Raw genomic sequence first — 13,815 nt, forward strand, 5'->3', positions numbered from 1 at the left:
TAACAAATTAATCTATGAAGGAAGGGAGGGAGGGGCTGCAATTAGTTTAATTTAGTAAATCAAGCAATCATAAAAATATTTACAAAAATGTTAACAATACTCTCTTAACACATTCTTAACTATTTGATATAATGAGTTTATCATGATATTGTAGCTTCCACTTTCTAATAAATTTCATTTAATAGTTAAGAGTTTGTTAAAAAGATTATACTAAAGAGTTTATTACTAGAATTCGTGAAAAGGAGAATACGCACCACTAATGCCCCCATCACCACTTGATGAGATGAGGCCCTGAATAGAGAGGGCCTCAAGAATCTGCCAATAGAAAAAAACAAACTATGCATAAAGCATCCATGTTGTATCAGAAACACACGGTTTCAGCTCATTGTTGAACACAAGTTAGTGAAAGTACATGCATGCTGCAGCACAGTATCCTTCACAGTCACGATTGATCTTATCAGAATTGGGAAATTTGATGCAAATTCAGCATCTCCCTGTTTATTCTTGCAGGAGACCATACATAAAAACTATTAGTCATATTCAAGGAATCATCTTTCTAGCACATGCAAGCTAAATGTTTCCCCAAACCTGTACCAATTACAAAAACACAACTTTTTTATACTTCCAATTTCTATTTTGTACTAACCAATATTAATTTCCAGACAAAAGAGTTTTCGGACTTGTGAACCAACTCTCTCAAGTGAATAACTATTTTTTAGTGTATCCTACAAACAAATGAATAAAAGCAAGTTAAAAAACTGGCAAAAGAAATTGAAGAAAGCTGTGCTGTTCCCACAAAAAAATAAGAAAACCTAAAATAAAATCTACAAATCCTAGGTAAATGTACATGTAGCTTTCTCACCAGTGAAAACAATATAAAATGATGTAATTTAAAGAATATGTTCAAGAATTTGAAGCAGAATGCAGCACATGTGAACTTACTCAAATAAAAACTTTACATAGTTAATCACATAGCTTGTCAAAGGATGGACAGTTCCATCAGTTACTGCAGTCTTTGTAGCATCGTTTTCAACTGCTTCTTCAAAATCTCCAGATGTCTCCTCAGCCGTTTGTACAAACTGTTTTGTCAAACCCATTACAGCTTCTCTTATTTTGGTGCAAGCTCTGCCTTTAAAGAGTATTTCAATCTGCAAATTGTCCGTAGATAAAGTTGAGAATATGTTACAACCATTGAATTATGCCTCCTAACCACATAAAAACAGACATAAAGTGTCATGTCCAAAGTGTCAAACATAGGAACACACTATTCTACAAATGTGCCACCTCTCAAAATTGGCTATTGAATATAAAATAAATTATACTTAACCTTATAAGTTTTATGAAACCTTCACAGTGGACTCAATGTTGCAGCAAGATTCAAGAATTTGGATTTTAAAAGAAAATACCTCCGAATGGATTTCTTGCAATATTTCATACATGTCCAAAAGCACAAATAAATTTTCAGGTGATCTCTTGCTTTTGGCAATAGCTTCTCCAAAACAAAGCAACATGGAAATACTGTTTGTAGTTACTTCAGCAAAACACTGATCTCTAAGCGAGTCAAATATTCTGAAATTTTCTGCATTAGGACGAGGACATAACCAAGTAATTAGACAAATATTGTTATGCAGGGAAACAGTTGTGATTTTGTGTATTTGTTATAAACATATCTGATGAGGACCTCGAAAGAACTTCAAAGGATACAAAAAAAAATAAAGAGCTTAAAGAATAGATAAATTTGTTTTAAGAATATTCCAAAGGGATATTCCTTGTGTCTAAACAGAATATGCATTTAAGGAGTAGCTCTAGAAACACAGGATGAGATATAGAAGATCTAGGTTTCTATTAGTTAGAATTACTACTAAAGCAATTATTACAACATTAAACATCCTAACTAAAGCGCAGAAATTGATAAGCTATGCACAAACTCTACTTTGATTGTAACACAAACCCATAAATACAGTAGGAGAAATGTTACCATCAGCTGCACTCTGAATGAAATACCAGTAAGAAAGTATGTTATGTTCCGTCTTTTGTTATTGTTGATGAGAGTGTAGCAAATAATACCTGAGATAGACTGATTGTGGGGTGTAGTAAAGTTCTTTGTGACAATAAAAAACTTGGTTCATGTGTTTTACTTGAAAATAATGGTTTTGATTTAGGAAAAGACACTAAATGGAATGTTGCCCTGGCATCATCTGAAAATGATATATGATGTTTCAAGCTTATTGAAATTAGAGTATTCCTTAAATCCTTTAAATTCCAAGGGTAAAAGTGAAGAAGATTTTGTTTGGGAAATTAAAAGTAATTCAATTCAAAATTATGCATGGATTGGTGCAGTGAATAAAACTGAAGTTGTTTCTAATCCAGAACAGTATGGTGACTACTGGACAAAAATATTGAAGGCAGTTGGGATAAAGAAAAATATAGGAAAATATAAAATTGGAAGTGTGGGCGATGACAATTAGAGAAGCAATCTAAATGAAGAATATGAAAGGTTTGAGTTTAAAGAGGGAATTTGTTAGCATTAAACTCAAAGTCGTCATCAGCTTTATTTTGAAATTTGAATAGCCAATAATTATTACTTTTAATTTGAAATTTGTAATTTATACTATGATTTTAAATTTTAAATTTTAAATGTAATTTATAGGATACTTTTACCTTATTATTTTCTTTCCAGAAGTTCGAGAAGCTAACCATCTTGAATTTTGACAACTGCAAACTTTTAACACAGATACCTGACGTATTTGAACTCCCAAATTTGGAGAAACTTTCATTTAAAGATAGTATAATAAGGCCTAAATAACCAAAAAGATATAGTTAATTATTTAGTAGTTTTTTTTTTTTTTATCAGCAATGAATAAATAAAATTAAAGAGAATACTTCAGGGGTATCCCAACCCATATACAGTAACTAGAAGTAGACTTCCTATATCATCCACAAGCGAAACTCTCCTTTATGGTTGGAGCAGAACAACCTTAAAGTAAGAAAATCCTACCCAAAAAAATAACCAACATCGGCGACCACCGATTACACATATGGTGGACGCCGCTTCATCGATCGGCGATCATGTTGACCCATGGAGAACGCCGCTTTATTTAGTAGTTGAATATTTATTCTATTATATTATTTGCTAATAAAAAAAATAGTTGAATATTAGTTATATACCCGATTTATGTGGATCTATCTAAGTTATTCGAATTTTTTTGTAGATGTTACTATGTGGTTAAACATATCTTGGAATATCGAAGTTAGTTGTAATACATCTTCATCCAAATTCGGTGTTTACAAGGTTTATTGGATAAGTGTTTGGTATAAAATTCAAGAAGAAAATATTTAAGATGAAGAATTCAAGAAGCAATAAAATAAGATCAATGTTTAAACATTTCTGCTGCAAACAGTATCTTTGTCTGTCAATCACATTAGTATTTTATAACTTTTTGTTATGCCATTTGTTGGTTATTGTTATCTTATGGTAAGAATTTTGGAACAAAATTAGTGTGAAATGAAAAGTGTTAGTTGTTGTAAAAGGATCAAAAGTATGAGAAGAAAAGAAAAAGAATAATAAGATTTCCTTCATTTACAGTTTCACACCTGATTCTCACCATGCATTACCAGGAATGAAGCAAACAACATCCCATAGAATTCCTACTCAAACCAAAAAGGAATTATTCTCAACCCAAAAGCTAAATGAAACTTTATAAAAGGAAACTTAATCACAATTCTTTTATTCATTCAATTCATTTCCACAACTTCTTCTAGCAATAGAAAAATCTGAAACTCAATCAAAAGGAAATCCCAGCTGCAATGGAAATCAATGCTGCTGAAGCTGCTACCAGTCGCTCCTATGAGGATTTTGAGCCTTATTGCAAATGGCTTACACAGGAAGGACAAGCGATTCTTGAGATTAATCTAAAGGGTACCTATTAAATTTCCTTTTTATTTGGATGATTATAGTGTTTATCATAAAAACTTATAATTGAAAATCTCTTTTAGATCCTATATTCAATCTGCATTAGATTTTATCATGGTTTTTAATAATCATCTGTTACATCAGATTTCAATAATCATCTGTTACCACATTAAAAAAATTGTGATCTTTTATGGTTTTACATTTTTACAGGTTTCAAAAAGGAGCAACTTAAGGTTGAAACCGACAACTGGGGAACAGTAAAAATCTATGGAGAAAGGCCTGTGAATGGAACCAACAACAAATGGAGCCGTTTCCACAAAGAAATAAAGATGTCAATAGGGTGTGATACGAATTCAATTTGTGCAAAGTTTTCTCATGGCCTTCTCTTTATTGCCATGCCAAAAGAAGCAGTAAGGGAGCATTTCATTTGTGGGGCAGAAACAAGAAAGAGAACAAAAGCTATTAAAGTGGCAATTGGAGTAGTGCTTGTGGTGGCAATTGGAACTTACATAGCTCGAAGACTAAATAATGATGAAAACATTCAGTTAATTAGCTAGAACATCAAAAATGAAATGTGAAGTGTTAAAAGAATCAGGATATGTATTGTATGCTGATAATGCATAGGCTTGTTTGCTTTCAGAATGGTTTTCTGTGGCAATGAGAAAAAGTGAGTAAGGTACTGTTCATGCTTTTATGTTTTCTTGTAACATACACATACCTTTGAAGGATAATAATAAAGTGTGCCTTTGGTGGTGATTTTAGTGCCTTTTTTATTTTTATTTTTTGTGTGTGGCAGAATGAAAAATCATATTAACTCTTGTCAACATATAACTGGTTGTTCCAACATAATTGCATGGTGTCAACAAGAAGAATGTATGAGGAATAGCATCTGAGGTTTCTTACTTGCAAAGTGTCTCTTCAACACATTTTGGAGTTAAAGAATAGGCTAAATTAAGTTTATGTAATTTAGTATTTTTCCTGTACAGAGATTAGTGAAGCAAGTAAAAGACATATCAAAGAAACCTTATACACTATCCACCATGTATTTGAGGTCATCACATAAGCATTTTTATAGCCTCACAGGCAAAAAACTAGTGTCAAGCATTCTCCATCTCAATAAATATTTTACTTTTGCAAAGATATATTACAAACAAGAAGGGTAATAACCTGAAAAGGTAAGCTTTCTTTCTTGGTTGGACCCATATATATAGAAGCAAATTCTAGAAAGTTGAAAAACATGTTGTGTATAATTTGACAGTGGTTATTAGCTCTTTAACTATTGTCCCCTGATTTGTTAGCATTCAGAAAATTTGCTATAGGATCCTTTTATTATGACTTTATTAATTAATTCGTGTGTATTTTTAATTACAAATATCAGAGATTAAGTTTTGGTCTTTAGTAGCCATATATATTATGTTTTGTATTTTAATTCATTAAATCACACCCTTAAGAATTTATCTTCTTTCCTTTACTTCATCGAAATTCGTGAACTTCTACTTGTTATGTTACTATCTGCATTCTGCAATGCAAACACTTTACCATAATGCTTTCAATAGTTTAAGAAGGAAACTTTTTCAACAATCATGGCTTTTTTCAATTTTTTTGTCTTCACATGACATAGGGAACTAAAAAGTACCATAACAATCAAAATGTAGATAAGAAATTAGAGATGATCAGTCTTTCACATCCAACATGGAACAATGAAAACATCAGTAGCAGATACACCACTGCATAACAAAACTCCCTGATCAAACAGTAACAAAATTTACAAATCATTCATTCATGTGCAATCTACAGAAACATAAAGGCAATTTGGTATGAAAAGGAGGTGTCATTTAAAAAAACCTCTAGCAACCATTGTCTTCCATTTGAGAGAACAAGGTCAATGCATCATCAAGCAAACCCTCTTTACATAGCCCATTGATCATAACAGTATATGAGTTAACAGTAAGATGGTAACCTTTAATTAAAAGATTTTGGAAAACCTCTTGTGCGTTTTTAAGTCTTCCCGCTTTACACATTCCATCCAGAAGTACAGTGTAAGTGTGTAAACCCTGCTGAATTTTCTTCTTTATCATTGTCTTCACTGATTCAATTGCCTTGTCTACATCATGGTTTTTGCATAAAGCACATAATAAGGGGAGGTTATCCCAGTATTTTTGCACAAACCATTAATAAGAGAACAATAAGTTACTCTATCACGAATCATATTCTTCCTTGCTTTGAAATCGGTGCTCCATCAGGGTATCTCGGTGGATTGAAGTAGGAAGAAGTATATAAACTATCTCTGAGTGATGTGAAACTATATTATATAGATTGATTGTTAGTTTCATCCACTAATGAGTTGCGATTATAGAAATCAAAATTAGGTTTTCAGTTGGAATAACAATTGCCAATTGAAAAAAAATCATAAATTTTAATATAATTTAAACATACACAAATATATATTTAATATATATATTAAATAAAGAAATTTATAAAGGAAAACTAAAGATAAATTAAAAAATCCCAACAGAAACAACAAATACAAATATAAACTATTAAAAAAATTGTAATTTCATTACAAGTTAAGTTCCACATTAAATCAGAGGTTTAATTGTAATGTTATTTGAGAAAAAATTGTCATTTAAAGAAAATTAAAAAAAAAAAAAAAAAGTTGTTCTTCACCTGTATTTTTGTTTGAGGGAAAAATCTTTCGCTTAAAAAGTAAAATAGGGCTAAAAGTAAGTCTGAAAATTTGTTAGTGAGAAAATATCAAACTTGTGGAACAAAGTAAATTAATTTTCAAATATTTTATTTAAAGACGTTTTATAATCTAATATAGTTTTTAAATTGTTCAAAATATCATTGCAATCATAATTTACTCAAACATCATAATTACTCATTTCAATTCAACTTCTTATATCTTTTCCAATTAAAATTAAATGACATTTTTTAATTTGATAAATAATTTATCCGTGTAATTCTGACCTCCCTTCATAACATCTGTTTGCACAGAAAATTATTTCTTCAATTATGTTATTCAATTTCATTTTTGTTTTCGAAAGTTATTAACTTTTGGCATAATGGTGAAAGACTCACACCAAAAGCAATAAATATAGAATACTAAATCTTCAACTTAATTAGAGATAATAGAAAAGGAAGATAAGCACTTTGGAAATCAGCTTTGCATGGAATTCTCAAGTTAAATTCAGCAATGTTCTGTCTTAAACGTGATTTTCAAAAGGTTTCAAAAGCTTTGCATAATATGTTGTCAAACTTATGAGAATGATTGTTGTAAGGGAGTGTATAATTTTATGATGAAAAAAAACACAAAAATATAGTTGATTCAAAATTTATATTCGATTAAAGCTAAATAAAATTGATTTTTATATTTAGCTTGAATAAATTTTTAATTAAAATAAAGTCAACAATAAACACCTAAGTTCCAATATCTTGAGAATTATAAAATGACAAGAGAGAAAATTAAACTTAAGAAGGACAGAAAACAGCAATATAAAAAAAAAAATTATCAATTTAATAGAAGAAAAAAATCAACCTACTCCTAATTAAAAAAAAGATAAATATATTTTCGTTCTTAAACTATAATATTAAAGTGTTTGTAGAATGAAAATAATTGGAATGGGTTTGTTCAATTTAAGATTTCATTTCATTAATTTATTGGAAATAACATCGAATTTTTAAAATAAAATCTATCAATTTTTAAAATAATTTAGCAATCATTTCACATAGAAGATAAATCTCGATTATTTTTATATTATTTAACTATGTAGTACTGACACAAATACTAATACGACACCGACACTAATACGACACGAACACGGATATGAACACGGATACGAAGATACACATAATTTCTAAAATATAAGACATGAAAACACAGATAAATTTATAATAAAGATTATGTGTATAAGTATGTTTCAGTTTTTTTATATTACTCATAACTGGTTCAAAAGAATTTGTTTCTTGTTTTTATAATCATACTAAAATTTATATTATTTTAAATATCACACTCCACCATATCCTACTAGCATTGATATGTGATATGTCTGGTGGACATAAACACGCTTAATAATGATGTAAAACTTAGATTTATGAAAACAAATTTAGTATTATAATAGAGGACGAAAATATATTTAAAAATAATAAAATTATGCCACAAGTAAGTTACTAAGCTTAAAATATAAACCTTGCCCAATATTTGTCCCTGTTTTCCTCTTCAAACTCCTCCTTTCCCAAATCAAAACCCTAAATTGACAGCATTCTCATATTTTCCGATGGGTTCGAGAGGAGCGACCGTGGTGCTATCGAGAGCAAACAGGATAAGAACGAAGCTGCAGTCGGCGCTGGAAGCCACCGTTTTAGAGGTGGACGACGTGTCGTACCAGCACGCCGGTCACGCTGCCGTGAGGGGAAGTTCCGACAAGGAGACCCACTTCAACGTGAAGGTCGTTTCGTCAAAGTTCGAGGGCCAGAGCCTCGTGAAACGACACCGTCTCGTCTATGACGCTCTCGCCGACGAGCTTCAGTCCGGTCTGCACGCCCTCTCTATCCTCGCCAAGACGCCCCAGGAAGCTAGTTCTGCTAAATGACGCATTGTGGTGCGGAAGCTTGAAACTTTTCTGATGTGAGTTTCAGAAGCTTGATCATCCCTTTGTTTTGAACTTGTTTGCCCAATCGGGTCCTTCCTGCTGGGTTTTGAATACTACTGGAAAATAAAGCTGCAAACTGAGTGTAGAACAGACCAAGGATTAGGTAGGACCTGTTAGGATTAATTTGTACATGAATGCGTATATAAGAAGAAAATGTGAAGGAAAGACTGAAGTAAGAAAATTAATCTGTTTACAAGTTTAAAGTAACTTAATACAAGGGAGTTTTGTAGATTATACTATGGATAAGTTAATTTTAACTCCTAGATAAATTTATTTCACTTTCTTTACTTTTTGGTTCATATATAGAAAACGATTGTTAATCACAATTGTGACCAGACCCCAACTAAGCTTCTAAATTTCAGTTACGGTTTATTGATGATACTTGATATTGTGGGGAATTGTATGAAAATGCATTTAATTGTCTGCAATTATGGTATCAAAATCCTTGATGTTTGGCTGATAATGTGTTTTGGGTTGTTATGTTGCAACTTTTGCTGTCTTTATTGGCTATATTTTGCAATATCAAGGATGGTAATGAGACTGTAACTGTGGCTGCAACTACGATCTAGAATTTTCAGTGAGCACTCATTTCACTTGAAATTTAGCGGCATATCTTAGTTTACTTCATTCACCTGTCAAATATGTGTCTTATCTGTCAAGGTTTGAGGTAATGGTGGTAAATTTTGACATTTTTTTCTTTGATGCTTTGATTGCTTTCAATGAGTTTCCACAATTCCATGTATGGCTGTCAAACTTGAGTGTTAACTAATAAATTTGTTTGAGCTAAAGAGCTTACCTCTCCAAATTGCCCTCACTTGTTTGTGAAACCTATCTTGATGGAATTGCTCAACTTGGGTGGGTTTGTTCAAAACCATCTGCTGAAGTCCAATTTTGCAAGTTAATAACTGCTCTGGATTTTCAGCAATGCAATTATGAGTTGTGGCTGTACCTCGACGATTAGGGCTCAGGTCTCTTATGTTTCTCTATTGCTTGACTCTCACAAAACAGAGTTCATGCTCTGCTCTGTCAAAGTAACAAAACAGAGCCGTCTTGTGTGGAAGTCATCTCTCCCCTTCTTCTTCTATGGCAAAGTTGCATCTCTCTCTTGACTGTGTTGAAGTTGCCACTTCTCACATACCTTCCTCTGCCGTTTACAATAGGCAAAAGTTCCTTCCTCTTAACAGTGACCCGAAGAACTCATCCACTTGTATGAGTCTGATTTTGGTCTAATCATTGCAGTCTTGATCCTGATTGACTTTCATTATGTCCCATTGGTAGATCTAATTCTCTCTTTGGCTTTCACTACTTGGCTTTATTGTGAAATTCAGTTGCTGAATTAATGTTGTATTAAGAGTATTATATTTATGCATATTTTTTATTTAAGGTTTCTTAATATTAATTTTTAAATTAGGTTAATTCTTACAGATTTAAGATTCAAGTCTATGAATACCGAGAGTTTACATAGATTCTTTTAGTTTGACAACTTTGCTTCTACAATGTCATGTGCTTTATGTTGATAGAATCCGACTAAAGCTCCTGTGATGAATTAACCTGATGCATAAAACTTCTTATTTTATCGTTCCAATTCCTGAAGATTAGTTAGTTTTTAGTGTAGAAGAGAGTATAAATCTGAGGAGCTTCTGTCAAACTTTTTGATATTTTGTGGACAATTTTTCCAAAAGAAGTAATTACAGGGTTGTTCTTTGTAGCTTCTCACAAAAAATAAATACGGAAGTAAAGGCATCAGGATCAGTGATAGCAATATGACCAACCGGAGGATGGAAGCTATCAATCAACCTATTTCTGTAATGTTTTTGTGTTGATATTAGGCCAAAACATTTTGAAGTGTGTTTGGTTTATTTCCTATTAGTACTTGTTAAATTGCTGTTATGTCACTACAAAATTTTTGCTTTAAATCTTGAAATGATTAGTGATTTATTTTGAACTGTTTTTGTATATTGACTTTATTTACTTTTCTTTTCAGTTTCATTCAATTTTGCTGGGAGGATGTCTCAGTGGATTTGAAGCATATCAACTATAAAAGATGGTGGCAAACCCTCCCATAAAATGGTGGAGAACAGGAAAATTTAATTTAGTTGCTTGGATTTTTCATGGAAGTGATTGAATGATAGAATAGATAACAATTATATATAAAATGTCCACCTTGATTTTGCCACATTCATTGAAGTAACTTTTTGTTACTAATCAAACTATAATGAAGTTATTATTGTTGTGACAATGTTATTTGTGGATAAAACCTTTACTTAGCATATCTTGTATAGTTGTTAGTTTAGGTTGGTTAATTTAAATATAAAAAAGTGCTTAAAGTGACTATGAGTGATTTTTTGCTGTTGGTTAAAAGTAAACTGTCAACTTGATTTATTCTGGAATTTTGTTGAAAAATATGATAGAACAGAGGATTTGCATATAACAAAAAAGCATTAGTGACTGTAGTAATGACAAATGAATGGCTTAAACACAAACAAAAAAGAAAGATGAGTGACCTATTTAATAATTTGATTTGGTGTCATCTTTTCGTTCAATAACTTCACCATATAATAAATAAATTCTTTTATTTAATGAAATAAATGATAAAATATATTTTTTATTTCAAAATGATTAAATAATATTTTCAAAATAATAATTATAAAACTTTTTAATACAAAAAAACTATATATATTAAATTATATTGTTTTTTATCTTTAATTAGTTATTCACGAAAGTAATAAAATGCATAATCATTACTTTTTGAAAGAGATAAATTATTAACTATTTTAAAATACTAAAAAATATTTATTTTATTAAATAAATAAATAAATAATTTTTATCTGTTAAAAGATAAAATTACTTAATTAAAAGAACACATAAAAATGGTGATCTCTTTATATATGACAGAATAGAAATAAAATAACTTATATATACCTTTTAATACTATTTTTAGAAATATATATATATATATAATATTATAATTAATTACTTATATAATTATAAAAACATATAAAATTATGTTTTTTTTAATATTATACTATTTTAATGTAATAAGAAAAATAATATACATATTTTTTTACATGTGTTTTTACTAGTAAATACAAATATAATATTTTTATTAAAAATCTTTGTTATTAACTTTAACAAGGAACTTCTGAAATTACTAAAAGTTTCTTACGGTTTATAATTTTCTAATTTTAATAAATTTTAATTTATATAATGAAGATTCCTTTTCATAACCGCTTTTTTTTTTTTTTTACTCTTATAACAATCTTTCATTCTATTAAATTATTCTAAGCATTTTGTAATTCATAGAGAACCGTCTTCAAATTGATTTAAGAAGTAATTTTTAATTCTTCTTTACTTGATCCCTATTGAACCTGAATATTTTCACTATGCATAAATTCATGTACCCACCTTACTTCCTAGTTTCTTTTTTTGTACTTTACCTTACTTCTCACTTTCTTTTTTGTATTGAATCTGAATACCTAAGTTATTTTTAATCAGATTTTTTGTCATTACCATTTATCTTTATGATATTTCTCTATCTTTTCTTCTTTTAGGTTTTGCTTTTCGATAGTACAATCATCTTAACTTTTTATAAATTTTAGATTCAAGAGACCACCTTCAAAATACAGATTGTGGGTTTGGTCACCAGATAACATTAAGTAGGGAAGGTATGTCATCGTGTTCTTAACTTTTACTTTTTTATATGCTATATTGATGTTTTGTTTGTTCTTTATTTGTTAATTATAGATGGTTAAATTTTAGAGGAAGAAGAGACGGAAAAACTTCAGAAGCAATAACAAGAGTTCGTCTTCTCCCCATTTTTTTCTTCATTTATTATTAGTTATTCACAATCTTCAAACACGAGAAACTTCAGTTAGAAGAATATAGAAAGAGGAAGACACTAAACACTCAGACACTATTTTTGTGTTCCTATCACTGTCGTGCTTACCCACCAAGCGCAAGGTTCCAATGCGAATGAACATTGTTAAGAGCGGTGTGTAATCTAATTCGGTGCGTGTTGCATTCTCGAAAAAAAAGTTCAATGCGCTTCTACATCCACTGAAGAGTTTAGGGAAATGTTGGTAGTTTTGTTTGTGAATAGAAAAAGAAATTGTTTGTGTTTGAAATTTGATTGGGAGGGTTAAGAATAATGGGGGTGGTAGTGATGGAGGATATGGAGGGAAGTGGTTGACAGTAGGGGTAAAGGATATGAACGATTTGACTAAGTCTCTCTGCGGGTCCAAGGCAAAGAAAAGATAACATTTTATTATATTTTATTCTTTTGTATATAATATTTTTCATAATTAATGTTGATTGATTGAGGGTGGGTTTTTGGTTTATTGCTTAATAATATTGCATGTGTTGCAATGATATTAAGAGTTTCAAATGTTACCTAATTGTTGTCATATATAATTGGTCGTGCCTAATGGAAATTTTTTGGTTTAGTTCCATAATTAATGAAATATTAAAAAATAATGAAACTCAAATTCTATTTAATTATTTTCTTGATTAAGTTTGTAATTTTAAATAAATTTTAACTATTACAACTTCATCAAATTTTTTTTTTTACCCATAATTGATAAAATATTAAAAAATTATAAAAATGTAAAATTCAAATTCTATTTAATTATTTTCTCTCTTTGTACTTTTAAATAACTTTAAACTATTAAAACAAATGTCTTTAGAAGAATGTTATCAAGCCATTTTTAAGATTTCATTTTTATTTAAAATTAGATCACAGTGATTTTGTTATAAGTAGCAAACATAAAAAAAATTGTTGGTTTGTTTTCTACATAATAAATAAATTTTTTAGAACTTTCTTGGTATTACATGATTTTGACAATAATTAATGAAATAAACAAAACTTTTTTAATGTACTGTGAGATTTAAAGAGGAAAGAAAAAATTTCAAATAAAATAGTGTATATTTATTGTTATAATCTATACGTAAAAGGAGACTCCCAACTTTTTTTTTTCACACAAATTTGTTCGTATTTTATCATTATTAATATTTTATTTTATTATGGTCATTTTGTTATTTTATTAATTTAACTTGGTTAACATTTAACAAAACATTTTTTTAGTTTTGAAAATTTATTTTATTTATTGTCACATGTGAACCACGTTATTTGTAGAGTGGAGAGATTTGTACTTCTTTTAGACTCATTTTTTTATTTGTTATTTTACAGTTAAGAATTTCCCATTTTATCCTTATTAATATTTTATTAATCTATCCTTATATATAAAGGGATTC

General features: G+C 29.7%; 1 protein-coding gene and 2 long non-coding RNA genes across 3 annotated transcripts; 2 read left to right on the forward strand and 1 right to left on the reverse strand.

Annotated features, from left to right (window-relative positions):
- Window positions 1-454: 454 nt before the first annotated feature.
- Window positions 455-1,674, reverse strand: LOC137836527 (uncharacterized). The gene is made up of 2 exons (XR_011085319.1): window positions 1,407-1,674; window positions 455-1,148 (listed from the first exon to the last, which is right to left on the reverse strand). It is a non-coding gene; the product is annotated as an uncharacterized lncRNA (long non-coding RNA).
- A 2,059-nt stretch (window positions 1,675-3,733) lies between these two features.
- LOC137837850 (inactive protein RESTRICTED TEV MOVEMENT 2-like) lies at window positions 3,734-4,669 on the forward strand. Its single transcript, XM_068647001.1, has 2 exons — window positions 3,734-3,919; window positions 4,124-4,669. Exons 1-2 carry the CDS (start codon window positions 3,808-3,810, stop codon window positions 4,468-4,470), a joined length of 459 nt encoding a protein of 152 aa, XP_068503102.1. The 5' UTR covers window positions 3,734-3,807; the 3' UTR covers window positions 4,471-4,669.
- Window positions 4,670-8,069: 3,400 nt separating this feature from the next.
- On the forward strand, window positions 8,070-10,804 carry LOC137837851 (uncharacterized). Its single transcript, XR_011085521.1, has 2 exons — window positions 8,070-8,540; window positions 10,550-10,804. It is a non-coding gene; the product is annotated as an uncharacterized lncRNA (long non-coding RNA).
- Window positions 10,805-13,815: the final 3,011 nt, after the last annotated feature.

This window comes from Phaseolus vulgaris, chromosome 4 (assembly GCF_000499845.2).
Source record: "Phaseolus vulgaris cultivar G19833 chromosome 4, P. vulgaris v2.0, whole genome shotgun sequence".
NCBI classification, from domain to species: domain Eukaryota; kingdom Viridiplantae; phylum Streptophyta; class Magnoliopsida; order Fabales; family Fabaceae; genus Phaseolus; species Phaseolus vulgaris.